Here is a 20018-nt window from a genome sequence, read left to right on the forward strand (position 1 = left end):
CACAGCTTGATGCATGCAAAACCAAAATGAATCCACTTTTAAAGCTGCTTTATTTCTAAGTGTTTCTATATGGGCCTATATGGTTTCTTTTAGAAGAAATACAGTTGGTGACTGGGTTTCAGGCTTATTTTAGATGTATTTTTCCATTAACTGATTGCAGGTATACATAGTCAAGTTTGAATTGGTCACTCAAATACAAGCAAAGTATTGCAGATTCTGGAAAACTGACACAAACACAGAAAATGCTGAAGAAACTCAACAAGTCTAGCAGCATTTTTGGAAAGAGAATCAGAGTAATTACTTTGGAGTCCGGTCTGATGTTTCTCCAGAACTAGGGGTGTCTGCTGAAAGGCTCACCTCTGTCGTTTTGTCTGACCCTCCTGTCACCACACCCCTGCCTGTTTCCTGAGTGAGAGTTACTCATCTTCCTGCTGCTCCTGGAATGTGGGATTGCTGTGCAGCCAACAGCTTCTGGAGCAGCTCTGCTCCTCTGGTAGTGTGTGCCATTTCTGCCCCAGGAATTGATACACTGAGAAGCCCCCCCCCATCCCGGGTGACTACTTAAGTGCCTGGTAGACAATTATTCTGGTGGGCTTTCTCATTGGAAATAGTGGGGGTGCTTTGTTGTAATAATATCCCCTCTTTCCTCCTCACTCTTTAACTAAAAGCTGGAATATTCCACTCTCTGTCCATGATGGACAGGAAATGAAGGGGGAGATGGTACAGGTTCGGCTGCCTCATTTCTTCCCTTATTAGAATAGAATAGAATCCCTACAGTGTGAAACAGGCCATTCAGCCTAGCAAGTCCACACTTACCCTCTGAAGATCATTCCACCTAGACCCATCCCTCTACCTGTCCATGTAACCCTGCGTTTCCCATGGCTAACATACATTTCCCTGGACACTATTGACAATTTAGCATGTCCAATCCACCTAACTTGCACATCTTTGGACTGTGGGAGGAAGCTTTTTTATCTTGTTGGAATAAAAGTCAGGCTGAGTGTGAACCCAGTGGCCTGTTTTTTGCCTCTGGTTTCATTCTTCGTAGGACAAATAGGACATAATTTTAAAACCATTTTCTCATTAATCTGGAAAAAAAAAATTCTCTCAAAGGTCCATTGGAGTGGGGAATTCTGTTCTTCAGAAGGGAGTGGAAATAGGTCTTTAAGTTTATTCAGGACTGATTTAGATGGATATTTGATAGATGAGGGACTTCAGGGCTATGGCATGCAGGCAGGAAAGTGTGGCTGAGGTTGCAACCAGATCAAATGATTTTATTGATTGGTGGAGCAGGCTCAAAGAACCAGATGGTTTATTCTTGTTTTTATGTTCCTAATTCAAGAGATTTCTTATTAAATTCATTAAACATAGATTGATAGTTGATTTATAAACTTCATTAGTAGCTTGTTTAATCTCCAACAGTTCAGAGCTCTTTACAAGTGCTATTTCATTTTGTAAAAGCATTTTTAAAAATCTTACCCACAACGAATTATTTATTCTGTCTCAAACAACAGAGGGGTTGTTTTTGCCTATCCAGGATTTCTTTGTGGAGTTGTCGAGTGAGGCAAGTATCTGGGGGATACTGCAATTTGATCGGCAGTTCTGTAACCAAATGTTTCCTAACATTAAGTACTGTTAATTTATATCCAGAGGGTGGGCAGTTTCTTCATTTTCTTTCTTCTTTTTTCTTCCCTTGTGATATTTTTCGCTCCTTCCCTTTTCTGCTAGAGACATTATTCACAGATCTCTTTTGATTCTACAGTCCCACAGGTATCAGTAGATCCCTGTTTGTATATCAAGTGTTAGTACAGTGGTTCACAAATGTTTTTGGTTGAAGGATTCCTTTTCAAGATAATTAGTAATCACTGATAATATCCCTCAGCATCAGTTAGAATACCGATTATGATAAATCTATTACTATAGGATTTCTGAAATAGTAAGGGGAAGAACATAGAATCATAGAGTCAAAAAGCCCAGAAATAGACCCTTTGGTCTAACTTGTCCATGCCGACCAGGTATCCTAAACTGAACAAGACCCATTTGCCTGCACTTGACCATATCCTCATCCTATTCACGTACTATCCAAATGTCTTTTAAATGTTGTAATTATACCCACCTTTACCACCTCCTCTGGCAGCTCATTTTATACACACACCACCTTCTATATGAAAAAGTTGCTCCTCAGGTCCCTGTTATCCCTCTCACCTTAAACCTATGCCCTCTAGTTTTGGACTTCCCTAGCCTTGGAAATGGATCTTTGCAATTCAACTTATCTATGCCCCTCATGATTTTATAAACATCTATAATGTCACGCTTCCAATCCTGGCAACAGCCTTGTAGATTTTTTCTGTACTCTTTCTAGTTTAACAACATCCTATATTTCATGGATTGAAAAAATCAGCATTAGCTGTTTCTGAAATTAAATTAGATTAGATTACATCTTTTTTTTTAGATTAGATGAGATTACCTGCAGTGTGGAAACAGGCCCATTGGCCCAACAAGTCCACACCGACCATCCGAAACGCAACCCACCCAGACCCATTCTCCTACATTTACCCCTTCACTGAATACTACGGGCAATTTAGCATGGCCAATTCACCTAACCTGCACATCTTTGAACTGTGGGAGGAAACAGAGCATCCGGAGGAAACCCACACAGACATGGGGAGAATGTGCAAACTCCACACAGACAGTTGCCCGAGGCGGGAATTCTGGCACTGTGAGGCAGCAGTGCTAACCACTGAGCCACCGTGCCGCCCCTTGTGCCACCGTGCCACCCCTAAATTGTTTCCCAAGATGAGGAGTGATTAGAATCAATAGTATAATAACATGGTAGACTGTGATCAAAAATGTTAAAATAACGACCGGGATTTTTAAGATACAGTCGGTTCTGCTATAAAGTCTGTTTATTCAAAGTGAATTGGCTTTAACATGATTGAAGGATTTTGACTGTTTTTTGTAGAACGCAAAGTTTCCTTACCTGCATTAGCTAAAATGTGATTCCAGCTCCCTTAGTTTGAATGGTGCAGCAATTGTGTGATTTACTTATGACGCGAGATCGCACAAGAATAGAACTGTCACGTTATGTCAGAACCGACTGTACTTCAATTCAGCACCATCTAAGCTCTGAAGTGGGTATGAAGGCAGAGTTTAAGAGTGTGGGGGAGCTTCATCAGTAAGGAACCGAGGAAAACAGACTCATAGTGTTTGGAAACAGGCCTTTGACTTCATTCCCCACCCATAGAGAGAAGTAGCAGTCATAATGGCAACAGTAGATGTATGAACCACCGGCTTGCCCTTTTGTTTGTACAACAGATATTTGGGAGTTCTGGGAACAGTAGGGGAAATTATAACTGATATTTTTGTGACTTTACTGCAAACTGAGGTTGCAGTTCTCACAATTTTTCACCTGAATAATGTAACTGCTCTTCACAGCATCTGTCAATCTCAAAAGTTGGCTCTTCCCCCTCCCCACAATGCTTAGCTCTCAATTTGAGGCATACTGTAGTCTGATTACTGACTCAAATAACCATACATTATTCAAATTACACATTTTTGCTCCACTTGCAAAAATCCTTTCAGTGAATATTCCATTGCAAGATCATAAAGCTTAGAAATCACATCTTTCATAATGGATTCTTGACAATTGGCAAAATACTTATTCAACATTTCTGCCATTTCATTGTTTCCCATAATCAATTCCCCATTCTCAAGCATTAGTGCACACTTTAGCTACTCTCTTCCTTTTTAATTACTTTTCGAAACTCCCACTGTCTGTTTTTAATCTAGATTTCTTTCATACTATTCATTCTCACTTTTTAAATCATTCTTCACTGATTTCTAAGTCTTCTGAATTATCACCAATTTCCTTAGTACTTTCTATTTTTTTATTTTGATTTGCTACTACCCTTAACTTTCTTAGTTAGCCATGGATGCTGTGTCCTTACCATATTGTCTTTCTTTTGTCAGTGGAATATATCCTTGTTGACAGTTTGAAAGAACTCCTTAAATATCTGCTTCTATTTTTCTAACATTCTGTGTTATAGTTAATTTTCCTAGCCCATTTAAACAACTTTTTCTTCTTATATTGCTTTTATTTTTACTTAAGACATAACTTGCTACTTATCTGTTTGGCGTGCACATGGTCCTGTTTGGTAGCTTCACCACATTGACATTTCATTTTCAGGTATGCCTGGTGCTGCACCTGGCATGCTGTCCTGCAGTCTCCATTGAGCCACAGTTGACCACCTGACTTGATGGTAATGATTAAGCAGGGGATATAACAGGGCATGAGGTTGCAGATTGTACTGGAGCACAATTCTGCTGCAGTTGATGGCTCACAGTGCCTCAAGGATGCCCAATCTTGAATTGCTACATCTGTTCGAAGTCTGTCCCATCTAGCATGGTGATAGTGCCACAAAACACAGTGGAAATTATTCTCACTGTGTGGGTGGGACTTCATGTCCGCAAGGACTCTTACCAATCATGTCATGGACAGATTACTCTGGAGCTACAGATTGGTAAGGATGAGGTCAATATGTTTGTCCCCCTTGTTCCCTCACCATCTTTTGTATAAACAGTCTAGTAACTATGCCCTTTAGAGCCCGACCAGCTTGAATAATAGTGCTGCTGTCAAGCCACTCATGGTGGTGAACATTGAAATCCCTATTTTCTGCACCCTCGCCACCTTCAGTGCTTCCTCCAAGTGTTGTTCAACTAAGAGGAGTTGAACTCATCAGCTGAGGGAGGACAGTATGCAGTAATCAGAAGGAAGTTTCCCTGCCCATGTTTCACCTGATACCATAAGACTTCATGGGGTCTGGAGTCAATGTGGAGCACTCTCAGGGCAACTCCCTCCCATTTACCATTGTACTACCACATGTGCTGGGTCTGTCCTGCTGGCAAGATGGCGCATACCCAGGGATGGTGTTAGAGCTGTCTGAGACATTGTCTGTAAGATATGATTCCGTCAGTATGACTGTGTCAGGCTGTTGCTTGACTGGTCTGTGAGACAACTCTCCTAATTTTGGCACTAGCCCCCAAATGTTAGTTAGGAGGATGTTGCAAGATTGACAAGACCATGTTTACCATTGGCATTTTGGGTGTCTACGTTGCTGCCAGGTAATCTGTCTGGTTTCATTCTCCTTTTCTGACTTTCTGGTACTGAATCTCTTGCCAGATTATTTCAGAGGACAGTTGAGAGTCATCCACATTGTTGTGGCTTGGAGTCACATGGAGATCAGAGCTGGGGTATGGTGGGCAGTTTCCTCACCTAAAGGAAGGACATTAGGGAACCAGATGTGTTTTTCCAATAATGAGCAATGATTTCATGGTCATCATTAGGCTTTTAGTTCCAGATTTTAAAAATTGAATTCAAATTCCAACATCAAATTCCACTCATCACATCCTTCATTAATCCGATGAGTTTACTAATATGAATAATACAGAAAAGAATTATCTCAGGAACAGAATATTTTACATTCAGTTGAGTTTTCGTTAGCACCACAGTTGTACCTATATGAATAACTTAAAAATTTGATGTTAATAATTCCAAATAAGGATTTTTTGGTTTAAAAGTATGTACATATTTGGACTATCTTTGTGGTAACCACTGGAAATTAAAGATCTTACTACAAGGGCATGTATTTGGCACCATATTGTATTATTATACTGTGTGACTGAGTGTCAGGAATTAGAAACCTTATGTGTTGTGTTGTAATCTCTGAAACAGCAGATCATTTGGTTGTTTTGCAATACAAAATGACTGACTTTATAATTTGATATTGCATTGAGTACCTTGCTGTGTGCGAGTTTTATTTGTATTGTGGTCGTCGCAGACCATCTTTTTAAAAATAGGAGTGAACCCCTCTCTCTGTACACCAAATGGGTAATAGTCCTTAGCTGGGACTTCTGTTTGTTAAAGCTGTTTCTATTCAACTTGTGTCACTAAACCTACACCTTGATGAGATCTTCGAAAATCTTCTGTACCTGGTGATATATTCCAAATTTATTCAACTTGACCTCCTAAATACTCTGTATGCTTGTTTTCATTTTGGTGAATCTGCATTATAACCCTCGCAAGGCCAGTGTATCCTTCCTGAGTTGCATTGCCCAAAATTGAATACAGTAGAATATTCTGGAAATTGCTAGCCTAAATGAGAGAAAACCTTGCTGTTAAATCATCCCAAATGGTTTTATTTATTTGTGTATTTTGTCATTTGGAAACAATCTTAGAAACTTTAGATGTACAGGTTTTTCATACAGAGTAATGAATGAAATGAAAATCATCAAATAATCATCATGCAATATAAATTTGTTGCTTGTCTTTTCCATAGCCTGAATGCTCTGTTCATCTGCATCTTCGTTGGGCGGACAACCCATATGTATCTGGCACTGTTCACACCAAAGATTCGGCACCAGGACTTATAATGGGAGCAGGTAAAACTAATTATTTATTTAGATAAGCTGTCTTTAATGAAAGGTCTGATCACTTTGCTCAACACAGAGCTTTTTCTCTGGCTGATATTTTAGGATCGATTTGAAGCTTGAAGAAAATGTTTACTCATTCATTTAACATCCATCAGGAAGTGCCTAATACTGTTCTGTCAGGTTAGTGAAGAAGGCGTTTAGTATGCTTGCCTTTATTGGTCAGTGCATTGAGTACCCTAGTTTGGAGATTATGTTGCAACTGTACAGGACATTGGTTAGGCCACTTTTGGAATACTGCATTCAAGTCTGGTCTGCTAGAGGAAGGATATTGTGAAACTTGAAAGGATTCAGAGAAGATTTACAAGGATGTTGTCAGGGTTGGAAGATTTGAGATATATGGAGAGGCTGAATAGGTTGGGGCTATTTTCCCTGGAGCGTTGAGGGCTGAGGGGTGACCTTATAGAAGTTTATAAAATCATGAGGGACATAGATAGGGTAAATAGACTAAGTCTTTTTCCCAGTGTGGGGGAGTCTAAAACTAGAGGGCATAAGTTTAAGGTGAGAGGGAAAACATGTAAATGGGACTTGAGGTGCAACTTTTTCACGCAGACACAGAGGAAGTGATGGAAGCTGGTACAGTTACGACATTTAAAAGGCATCTGGATAGGTATATGAATAGGAAGGGTTTAGAGGTAAATGGGCTAAATGCTGACAAATGGAACTAGATTAATTTAGGATATCTGGTCAGCAAGGATGAGTTGGACCAAAAGGACTATTTTACTTGTTAGGATGATGGCATTCCAAATCCTGCTGTGTTCTTAAATTTATTTTTGGAAATGTATTTCCATTCAGATCTTGCTATTGCCAACAACTCTTTTTTTTGCAGATTGTGATTTAATCTTTCCTCTTTTTTTTTAAACAGTGTTGGTGATTTTTTGTTGACCCCAACAATACTGATGAAGTTAAACTAGAAGTAGATTTTTGTTCACACACTCTTAGATGTGAGGGAACAATTCACAACACACACTTACAAACATACAAGTAGAGAAAAAATTGAAAAAGATCAATCATTCATTCAGTTAGTAACACAGTGAACTAATATCCTTGTTTTTAAGATGTAGTCCAAAACCACAGCTAGCTGTCTGAAGTTCCTTTTTAAAGTTAGTTGATTGGCTGGCCAGCTGTTTCTCTTTGAAACTCGTCTGAGAAAATTTTGATGAAATCTAATTTCTGCTTCAATGGCTTCATGACAGAAAGCACAAATGCAGGTAGTTGGCTGCTTTTACAGGCTAGAGCCATTTACTTTATAGCTTGGAGTTTAGGACGATGATATTGTCTGTGAATTTTGAATAGAGAGATTCTGACACATGAATTGACTATTGTTTCAAATTTGTATGGCTAAAAAGGCAATTGGACTCAATATTGTGGGAGTCATGGTGATCAAGCCTTCGAGAGTTTGAGAGGCAGTTACCACTGAGGTAAAGGTTTGTATTGCAGAAAACCAAATGTCTATTGTCCACTTCAGGAGTTAAGTAGAAAATCATTCACTCATCTTTTTGTAGGATGAGTATAACTTGTGATTATATTTTTTTGGAGATATTTGTCTCCGTGGCAGGTTATTACACATTAGTTGAATAGAATTGAATTGAATTTATTGCCATGTGTACCAAGTTAAGTAGCATAGATAAGTAAATAATAGGTAACAGCAGCAAAAACAAAAACACAGATACAGGCAAATGTGAAGATTTTGTGAATCCATTCAGTATTCTGTATTAGCTTTCCACATCCAGGAGGTACATGGAATGATGGTTGTCTGGCTGACATTAACCTCTGAGAATTTTCTGAAAAATTATTGCTGGAAAGTGTTAGAGTCTATTATAAAGGATTTAATAGCAGAATGTTTAGAAATATAATCAAACAGAGTTTGCATGGCTTCATAAAGGGGAAATCATACCTGAAATATTTCTTAGAATTCTTTGAGGTGGTAACACACAGGACAGATAAACGAAAACCTGTAGATATAATACATTGGATTTTCAAAAGCTGTTTATTAAGTTACTAAATGTTAGGCTACACAAGAAGTTAAGAGCCCATGGTGTTGGACTAGTATATTAGAATAAATAGAGGATTGGCTAAACTGTAGATTGGGAAAACAAGGGCATTTTCAGGATGGCAATCTATAACTAGTGGGATGCCACAAGGATCAGTACTAAGGACAGATATGTTTACAATATATATTAATGACTTGGATGAAGAAAGTGAATGTACATCGTCAAGTTTGCAGATGACACAAAAATATGTGAAAAGGCAAACAGTGAGGTTGACACAAAGGGTCCACAGACAGATATAGACAGGTTCAGTGAATGACAAAAAATTGGCGGCTGGAATAGAATGTAGGAAAATGTGAGGTTATATAGTTTGGCAGCAAGAATAGAGGGGCAGAAATATTATTTAAATGAAGAAAGTCTAAAGGTAGCTGGAGTACAGGAAGATTTGGAATGTTGGCCCTGATGTGAAAGCAATGGAATGTAAAAAAAAGGAAAGTCTTGCTAAAACTATTCAAGGCACTTGTTAGATCATACCTGGAATACTATGACCAGTTTTGATCTCCTTATCTGGGGAAAGATACACTGGCATTGGAGGCGGAATGGAGAAGATCCACTAGGTTAGTCTTGCTTTCGGACCGAGTTTTTTTATGAGGGAAGGTTGACTAGGTTAGGCTTGTATTCATTGTGGTTCAGAAGAATAAAATGAGAACTTCTTGAAATATATAAAATTTCTTTGGGGACTTGATAGGATAGCTACAAAGATGTTGTTTCCCCTTGTGGAAGAGTCTACGACCAACGACTGTAATCTCAGAGTAAGGGGGTCAAACATTTAAGACAGAACTAAGGAGAAATGTCTTCTCTCAGAGATAGAAATGCACATCTATGGAATTTTTTTTTATCATAGAGGGCTGTAGAGGCTGGCTGATAAATATATTGATAGCTGAGATAATCAAATGTTTGATCATTAACGGTATCAAGGACTATGAGGAAAAGGCAAAAAAGTGGAGTTCAGAATTATCAATCGGCCACAGTCTCATTGAATGGTGGAGCCAACTGAATCGCCAAGTGCTCTAGCTTCTTATGTCTTGCAATAAGTTCAGTCACATAATTATAATAACCATCTTAGGCTATTTAATGTTTTTTAAAGCATTCACTAAATAGATATATGTATTCTAATTGCTTTTCATTTTGTTCATGACTTGAGCATTACTATTTTATCCAGGACTATCACACTGTAGTCACATGTGTTTCTCTCTGCGAAGAAAGTGCTGATAACCCACAGAAAGTGATCTTGACAGAAGAACAGAGTGTTTCCTTTGTGAAGGAAATATGACAATTTGTCTGGTTTCTCATGGCACTGTCGTCTTTCTTGCTTTGTTCAGCTTCACAGTATGACCATCACAAATTGAACAAATGTTTAGTCCCACTGGCAACCTCTCAGATACTGAAACAATTTGGCGACAACATTTAGGCTCAGAGTGATAGGTAGCTTTGTGTCACTTAAGTGCCAGTCAATGATCTGAAGAGAAAATCTAACCATCTCCTCCTGACATTTGTTGAACTCCCCACCCCCCCCCCCCCCCCAATCCTCCCCCACCCATCAATCAAACAATTACTATTAACTAGAAGCTGAACCAGATACATCAGATACATGATAGAGCCATAAGAGCAAGTCAGATGCCGGGATTTCTGCACCAAGTAATTCAGCTCATGGTGCTCCAAAACCTATCTACTCTCCTCAAGTCAAGTCAGTTGTAGTGTGATGGGATATTTCCCACTTACCAGGACATGTGTGACTCTAATGACACTCATCAAATACAGGACCAATGAGGAGAAAGCTTGACTGACACACTGCCTTCCACCGTAAACTTTCAGGCTTACCACCACTGCTATTCAATGACAGCAGAGTGCACTATCTTCATGTTGCACTGCAGCAACTCACCAAGGATCATTCAACTCTACCTTCCAAATGTACAAACTCTGCCACCTAGAAGGACAACAGTAGAGTTAGGTGCACACCACCACATGCATTTCCCCTCCAAGCCACACAACAGCTTGCCATAGAATAATATCAGCATTCATACACTGTCATGCGAGCAAAATCCTGGGAAGCCTGCCTAATAGGTTTGATTGTACCTATACCAGATGGACCACAATGGTTCAACAAAGAAGTATCGTCATCTCAAGGACAATTCAAAATGTCTAATAAATAGAAGCGCAGCCAGTGGCAAGCATTTCCTGTGAAAGAATTTTTAAAAACAATCAAGAGGGACAATTAAGTAACTGCAATCCAAGTGACCACTCAGGACACAGAAGAAGCCGCAAAGCAGGAAGCAGCCACACAGAGCGTTCAAGTGCTAACACTGTGTATACAAACTACCTACAGATTTGTTGGGCACAGAGGGGTATGGGGACATATTATGAATGTGTGCTTACACACTCTCACTCACTTGCATATTCACTCATGCCAAACTAACTCATTCAGTCACATACTCACTCATTGTCATATACTAACTCACTCTGCGCTATACTAATTCACTCTGCTGCATACTAACTTAGTCACATACTCACTTACTCTGTCACATCCTCACTCTGTGCCATACTAACTCACTCTGCTTACAAACTCACTCATTCAAAAATTAACTCACCCAGTCACATACTAACTCACTCTGCTCTACATGAACTCACTCAGTTACACATTAACTCCATCAGCCACGTACTAACTCATTCAGTCACGTACTAACTCACTATGCCATATACTAGCCCATTCTGCCACATTTTAACTCTCACAGTAACTTACCAACTTACTGTGCCACATACTAAGTCACCCTGTCATGCACTAATTCACTCTGCCAAATACTAACTCACTCAATTGCATACAGACTCACAGTGCCCTATACTAACTCACTGTGCTCTGTACTAATTAATTCACTCAGTCACAAACACATTTACTTTCTCACATATATTTTCTCACTGGTGGTGATTATTGCAAGTGATAACAACTGAGCATCAGTGTGGAAGTGACTGAGGTACTGATGATTGAGTGATCTTTGAATCAGCTGTTTTCTAGGTCTCCATGAATTTAGTCCAACCTGTTGGAAATTCTATATGCCATTGTAAAATTAGACAGCTAATAACCGCATGAATTACCATATTTGATTTCGGTTTTCATGCGAAAGCATTTGAATTGCAGAATTATGATCACAAGTGCAAAGGCTCTCCCTAGGCAATTAGGTGTACATGCCACTCAGCTCATTCAAATAACAAAAACTAGAATTCTTACAGATCTGAACAGAAAATAAGAAGTATAATGAAGAGCTGTGTGATTTAAGAGATCACTATTCAATTACAAGGAAGTGTTAACTCTGTGAAATTGATCTCTGTAGATAGTGCAATGCCGGGTGGGTGGGGCAGGTCAATTCATCCACCATGGCATCATGGCATGCTGGTTGCTCCAGCAGTTTGAAGTGAAAGCAAGGTACCATCTCCATCCCAGGAAACCCTCAATAGCATTCAGCAACCAGCCACCGCAATTTCAAAATGGCTTTTGTGAATAGGTAAATCATAAAGAAATGAAATGGCTGATTCAAGACCAAAAAGGAGACATTCTTGTGAAGACAGAAGACATGGCTAAGCTCTTCAGTGGAGGTCTTGTGGTTCAGCAATAGCATTGCTGAGCTCAAGACTTGACGACCAGGAAAGATGTGCCATAATGTTACCAAACAGTATTATTATCAATCTGTAAATACTCCCAATACACCTACGGCAGACAGAAAGAGTTTACTAATCAACCCTAACTGTGTAGTAACTGAAAATGCTACGCCTGTTCCACAATAAAATACTCCATGTACAGGTTCTTGTGAAGAACAAACATCATCCAATCAAAGGTTAGTAATCCTGCAGTGAGTAACATATCTCCTGACTCCCCATTGCCTATCCACCATAAACAAAGCACAAAACAGAAATGTGATGAATAATCACCACTCTCATCGATGGGTGTGGCTCCAAAAACACTCAAGAAGCTTGACTCCAGGACAAAGCAGCCCACTTGATTGGTACCGCATTGACAAGCAATCACTCCTCCAACACCAGTGTGTACTATTTACAAGATACACTTCAGGAATTCATCAAAGATCCTTAGACCACACCTTCTAAACCCACAAACACTTCCATCTAGAATGTCAAGAGCAGCAGATAAATGGGAACACCACCACCTTCAAATTCCCCTCTACCTCATCATCCTGATGTGGAAATATATGTCGGGGCAAAATTCTGAAATCCTTCCCCCACCCCCCATAATGTCATTGTAGGTCTACCTACAGCACAGGGACTGCAACAGTTCAAGAATGTAACTAGAAATGGAAAATAAATGCTGATGCTCTCATCCCATGAGTGAATTTAAACAAAGCTCATTTCAATGGACTGTCAGACACACATTAAATTAGTATTTTGCAGTATTCACTAAAGAGGATACTGCCAATGTGTAAGTAAAGGAGGATGAGGTAGCAACATTGGAAATATCAATAGATGGAAGTTTGGCAATCCTCAAATTAGAAAAATTATCCAGTTGTGGGACACTTGTGTTCGAAAGAAGTAAGAGCAGGAATTTCAGAGAATCTATTGAGCGTGTTCCAATCTTACTTGAATGTGGAGATGCTACCAGAGGACACTGAACCTGCAATGTTGTGCACCTATTCAAAAAGAGAGGGAGGGAGTGTACCCAACAACCATTGGCAAGTCAGCCTAATGTTGGTGGAAAAACACCTAGGGACAATAATTGGGAACAAAAGTCATTGGCAACTGTAAAATTATGAAAATCAACATCCAATCATTAAAGGTAAATTGTGTTTAACTGGCTTGAGTGAGATTCTTGAAGTAATGAAAGGTTTGTTAAGAGTAGTGTAGTTGTGATGAAGATTCATATATATGTTGTTGTTATTCGTGAACTTGGATTCTAAAGTGGAGGAAAGTTAATTTTAGTTTTCAGTTCTGTGAAAGTCTGACTTAATTCTTTAAAGGTCAAAAAGTAATTTTGAGCTGAGAATTCAAAACAGCATTTACAAGAATTCATATAATTTTGATTAAATTACCCTACAAACCATATGAGAAAATAATTACTCGGGAATTTGTTGAATTATGTTTTATCGCATTAGTAATGGAGAGAGAGAGAGAGGGAAGTCATATGAGGAAATAATTACTCAGGAATTTGTTGAATTATGTTTTATCGCATCCAGTAAGAGAGAGAGAGAAGTCTGAAATGGATTACTTCAGAAATAAGAGGTCGTCAATAGTAAAGGTATTGCTATTAGCAGCCTGCAGATTGCCAGGATTAAGTTTTGAGGTTACAGATAATAGAAAGAAAGCTCCAAAAGGTTGAAGGTGTCAAAGAGGGTAACACTGTACAACACTGTTGGAGACAAGTTTGAAGAACTCAATTTACATAACAGTTCTGAGCTGAGTTAACAGCACGTTTAAGAGCCTCAGGGAGAGATATTAACAAAAAAAATGTTCCTATGAAGAAAAATTGAGTAAAGTGGGCCTGTATTCTCCAGAGTATCGAAGAATGAGAGGTGATCTCACTTAAACATAGAAAATACTTAGGGGATAGATAAGGTTGATGCAAGTAAGATATTTTCTCTGTCTGCAGAGTCTAGAACCAGAGGTGCACTGTTTAAAAATAAAGGTATGTCACTTGGGTGTGTGATGAGAAGAATTTTTTTAAACTCAGATGGTTGTGAAACCTTAACATTCTCTACCACAGAGAACTATACAAGCCCAGTCTTGTTTAATATAGATATTGTTAGATTTTTGATGACCAATGGCATGAATGAGTGATGGGGTGGTGGAAGACATTAAAGTTTTCAATCTGGCATGATCATCGAATGGTGGGGCAGGCTCAGTGGGCTGATTAGCCTACTCCTGTTCCTATGTTACAAAGAAAATGGTACTTATTGAATACACAATGCTTTGTCAAAAGGAAACCGACTACAGTTGTGCCATCTGAGTAAGCAGCTTTAATGTGGAAACAGGGCTGATTCTTACTGAGGATTGAGTGTCTATGGGGTTTTTGCTGGGGAGGAGGCATCAGCCTTTCTTCTTGGTGCTCATAATGAGATTGTTCCAATTGTTTCTGTACAGTGAAATATAATTGGCACTTTTATTTTGTAATATACATTTATATTATTTTGTTAAAGGTACATTGGCAGTGAATACATTCAGTGACTGACTTCCAGAGGGAACAAAAATAAATAAACATAAGATCTCTCAAGCCAGACTTCGCTCTGATTTCATTATTACCATCAGCTAAGATCATAACGATGAGTACAAGGTTTTTGTAGAACTGTTAAACAATAGACCTGTTAGCAGATTTCCCATAGAAGGAAAAGTGGTAGCATGAATACAAAATTGGCTAAGGGACAGAAAGCAGAGAATAGTGATAAATGGTTATTGTTCAGATTTGGGAAAAACATATAATGGTTTTGTCCTGATCTCTTCTGTATATTATTGACCTTGACATTGTTGCTCTATTCAAAACATTAACTCTGTTTTCTCTCAACAAATACTGCCAATCCTGCTGAGTGTCTCCAGTTAATTTTAGTTTTTTTTGTCAGTTTCAGATTCCCAGCGCCTGCCGTTCTTTGTTTTATCATGTTGGATGATCTGAATGTTAGCATGCATCCTGATTCCTGTTGGGGGAGTGCTGAACATTTGGTGCATGTGAGAATGGTCGTGTGTTGGGTTAGAGATAGCCTTGACAACACAAGCGAGGTTTTGACTTGTCCTGGCACTGTCAAGATCTTCTGATTCACTGTCCCTGCCTTGGTTTCACTGATTAATTGCTAACTTCCCCTTCACAGTTTGTGCCCAGTGAGACTCCTTCTTTCCATCTTCTGGACTAAGGTCTCCACACTACAACATAGCGTTGTAAGAGTCTCTACTCCTCAAGTACTGCAGCAGTTCAAGAAGGTGGCTTATCACCACCTTCTCAAGGATAACTAAGCATGAGCAATTAATGGTGGTCCAGCCAGCAAAGCCCTTGTCCCATGAAATAATAATAAAAGAACCTAGAAAACCTTACTCTATAACTATTGTGACACTAGAGACAGTTCCCCCAGCTGCTACATTTTTAATGTACTTTGTGTTTATCGATGGGCAGGCTACAGCACTGAAAATTCATGGGTACAGTGGGTACATTTGCCCTGAGTGCCCCATAATGCCCTGGGAAATTCATGCATGGGTAAATTGATCAGAGCAAAGTGTCCCCCACCCGCAGAAAGGATGTGGTCAGGAGTTGCTCCTCCAATTCTGCTTCTCTCCTGTGCTATGATTATGGTCTCTGCCTCCAGCCAATTCATGGGATGTGTGTGTTGCTGGCTGGGCCAGTTTTTATTCCCATCCCTAATTACACTGGAGAAGGTGGTGGTAAGCTGCCTTCTTGAACTGCCGATACGTTCACTAGAGAGAGAGAAGTAATCACTGATTGGAGGAGTAGCAGACAGGTAGGTAAATAAGTGTTGGCAGTGAGGGAGTAGCCAGGCATGTGCCTGCCTAGAGTCAGGATCCAGGAATAGCATGAGAGCCCAGGACCGAAGCTCGGGAGGGGATTAGTTGGGAGGTCTGAAAGCAGGGTCCAAGGCAGTTAAGCAGAGCCTAAGTGTGAGAGCTGCTTTTTTGTTTACTGAGAACAAGAGAGAGAACCTGGAGTTGATTTTTTTTAATGGTAAGTTAGCTGTTTTTCAGCTTCAGGTTGATGAGGTAAAGAGTGCAGCTGCAATGAAGATGAGGGGAGTCAGGTAGGCTGCAGAGTGGGTGTGGGAGATGAAATTTCCAGCAGGGTGAGAAGAATGGAAATGGAAAGTCAGTGCAAGTCGGGGTGGACATGGAGGTTGCAAAGAGTAGGTGGAATAGACTGGGAGGTTGCAAGGGGTTTGGGGGTTGAGAGAACAGCAAGAAGATTTATTGGAGGCAAGTGAGAGTGTGCAACAGGATAGCTGCCTTGGGATGGGAACGAGAAGGAGACTGCAAGCCAGGGGATGACCGGGATAGCTGCATGAGGTGGGAGAAAAGAAATTGCAACAAAGACAGAACAGTTTTAAATTTGTCAATGAATGAACAATCAATTGGGGACAAGGAAGCTTTTGAAAGCACTGAAGTAATGAAGTACTTGAATATGAATCTCTAGCTGACAGCCATATATATTCAGGAGTTTTGTATGAAGAAAATGTAATAGGTGTTGTTGTAATGAACACTCTGTCCATTTTAAATTTAAACCTGGAATTGACTTTTGAGATGCAGTACAAATGGATGATTAAAGTATTCTAGCTTTGTGAATATACAGTAAAAATACATTACCTGTGACCTCACCAATATGTGCTAAGGGTGATGTGTAGATGTATGTCAACTTTCTGAAAAAAAGTTTTTGTTAATTTGAGCCAGTGATCCTGTGCCAATATAAATACTGTAGTGCCTAGGATGTCATTGCTTTCTTTGTGTTGTGGTTTTAAGCTTAATGGAGAGTCAATGATTATTGAGGATACTGATGAATTCTTATTCTGCTTCTATGGCTATAAATCAACACAAATGCAGTAGGTAATGTCACTATGGACTGCACCACCTAATAAATGAGTGAGTGAGAGTGAAAAGGGTAGCCCTGAATACCAAAAACTGAAAGTCAAAAGGTAGTCCTCAAGAAAATCTCTAGAGGAGTTCTTGAAAAATAATATTTACTTCCCTGTTAGTTCAGGCTAGGGCTCCTTGCTCAGTATACAGTCAGTCAACAGCACATTTAGCTGTATACTACAATCATTAGGCTGTCATGCAGCAATGGTAGCATTCCTACCTCTGAGTCAGGGAACCTGGGTGCAAGTCCCATCTGCTCCAGATATGCATAATAACATCTCTGAACAGATTAATTTGAAATTATCTGCCAGACATGAGCAAACAGCACACAGAGAATTGCCTGATGGTCTTTGAATTGCATCAGAACTCCCTGAAGTGACAGTGGAAAGGGTAGGATTTTCCTCCTGGTTCTCTGGCATACTGTCAGGGTTACCACCACCACTGTTAAATTCAGCCTGTATTTTGATTCCATCATTGTTAGTGGATTTATACACTGGTTGAATAGGTAGGTAATCCAACCAATTTTGATTAGCAGTCGTTCTCAAAATCAAAACACTTCATATTTTCATTGCTGAGAAGATGAATGAAGTGTGAGTGTTCTTTAAAAATGATTTCATTAAAAAATATGGTGCTCATGCTGGTGGGAAAGTATGAAAATAATACCTCAATGCATTTTCAAGTTTGTAGTAAGCAGTATATACACATGTGCTGAAAATGTTGTTGTCTTTGCATAATGTAAAAGAATGACTTCTTGTCTCTTAGGAAATTTAGGAGCCCAGCTGGTTGAGTACAAGGAAGATATGTACGTAACCTCTGACTGTGGCAATACATGGAGGCAGGCAAGTAAACTGAACCCAACACTTTATGCTGTGGCTTATTTGTTGATGCACTGACTACTTTGTATCAAGTGTTGTGCAACTCTCATTCTGTCCCCTTTGTCGATTCTCACTCTGTAAAGAGTGCTTCATTTAAACCAAATTGCAATTCCAATGAAATGTATAAATCCAAATTTCCCAATGTATTTAATGTTCTTGCATCGTTGTTTATCATTCAGTGTATGTTTGTCATAAATCTTTTATCCATCTCTGGAAATATTTCTTTTAAAAAGCTAGCACTCGTATATCTGGTTCAGGAGGCTACCAGCTAGGCATTAGCTACAGCCAACCATATGCATATGAAAAATAAAATGAGGCTAATTAGCATATGGGAGCAATTGCTGTTTTTTTTAAAGATTGCCTTTGGGAGCTAATTTGAAGGGTGATTGGTTGTTTGGTCATGAATACCCCAGTATCACATAGCATATGAATTCCTCTCTGTTTTCAATTTGATAATACATCCGACAGCTACTACGCTCAATGCAGGGAAAAAGAGAGAAATTCTGTGGATAGAGAGAGAGTTTGTACCACACCTTGAAAAGCATATCCTGTGTGATCTTAGCTTGCCACCTGTCTCTCGTGGTTGGTAGCCATGAAGCTTTGAAGTCATTCTTATTTTGGGAGAAAAATTCCAACCATTTTAAAATTCCTTTTTGATTGTTTCATAGAAGCAGGCATTTTCCTTTCTGTATATCTCAATTTGGAGAGGTTCATGGGATAGAAGTTTTCTAAAATTTCATTTCCCAATGCGGAGATCAGATAAAACGACAAATGTTTGTGTTTGTAGGTTTGTTGGCAAGAACAGAGACAAAAGAATTTTGAACAGCCTTGTATGATTAGACAAAATGTGGACTTTTAAACCTATTTTAGAGACTTTAGAAGATAAATTAAATCAAGGTGACTATTCTTATCATATTTCTGAATAATAGACCTGAAGTATTAACTGCTTTTCTGTCCATAGATGCTGCCAGACCTACTGAGAATTTTCTGCTTTATTTCAGAGTTATTATTGACCATTCATAAAATGGCTGCTATTAACAGAGAGTGGACAAAAATCCCTTTTGCTCAAAATGTTAATTTAACTCATGCTTTGCCTTCACAATGACAATTATATATAACAATAGTAAGGTCCTTTCTAATGCATTTTCTTGGAAATGATTTTAAGATTGTGTGATAAATAATATTCAGTTCTCAATAATAAAAGTAGTTCCATTGCAGTCAGGAAATAAACAAAAGTAAATGTCTCGGTCTCCGATGGACACCTCATTATGTTCAGTCAGCTTTAAAGTTTGCTTTTCCTTTCAACTCATAATTAGCTCTTAATTTATAAAGGTTTGGCTATGTCACATTAGGGAAACTAATGACCTATGCCACAGAGTAGTTGCATTATTGCAATTCCCCAAGCAGTGAACTCATCACCTCTGCTAGGCCATCTGTTCCAAACAAAATATTTCACCACAGCAAGGGAAGAGAGAATTTGAAGGATGAATCAAATTGGATCACTTTCAGGAACTTTGTGGTGGGTGGTTGAAAAATTACATTAACAAAGCAAGTCATATGTTTGGTGATACTGTTGGGGAAGGAAACATGATACAAGTTGGCCAAATAAAAGCCCATAGTAATCAAACAGTTTTAAAGGATCAGAAATTCCATTCCCATTTCACCCTAGGTGCTAGCTGCATCGACAGATCTGTTTGAAAGATAATTTATTTTGTTTTGAAGTATATCAAGCCTGCAGTTAATTTTTATCACATGGATTTAATGCCAATTTTACTAACACCAGCTGTTTCTCAGGTAGGAATTTAAGTTATGTCAGTAAAAGTAAAATATTGCAGATGCTAGATAGCTAAAATAAAAAAGGAAGATGTTTCAGAACAGGATATTCTGAAAGGAGATGTTGAGCTGCCAGAGGTGTGGTCCATATCAGTGCCAACGACATAGGCAGGAAGGGAGATAAGGTTCTCCACAAGGAATTTAGAGAGTTAAGCAGAAATTTGAAAAACTGTAATCTCGCAATTACTCCCTGTGCCATATGCTAGTGAGGCCA

General features: G+C 39.1%; 1 protein-coding gene across 4 annotated transcripts in view; it reads left to right on the forward strand.

Moving 5' to 3' along the window:
* The window catches only part of sorcs2 (sortilin-related VPS10 domain containing receptor 2), a 668617-nt gene that overhangs the window by 552247 nt on the left and 96352 nt on the right, over positions 1–20018 (forward strand). For all 4 annotated transcript variants that reach the window (XM_072576855.1, XM_072576671.1, XM_072576763.1 and 1 more), the window contains 2 exons: positions 6336–6438; positions 17859–17935. In XM_072576855.1, coding sequence (XP_072432956.1) covers positions 6336–6438; positions 17859–17935 — 180 coding nt within the window. The remainder of the gene's footprint in view (positions 1–6335; positions 6439–17858; positions 17936–20018) is intronic.

This window comes from Chiloscyllium punctatum, chromosome 1 (assembly GCF_047496795.1).
Source record: "Chiloscyllium punctatum isolate Juve2018m chromosome 1, sChiPun1.3, whole genome shotgun sequence".
NCBI classification, from domain to species: Eukaryota; Metazoa; Chordata; class Chondrichthyes; order Orectolobiformes; family Hemiscylliidae; genus Chiloscyllium; species Chiloscyllium punctatum.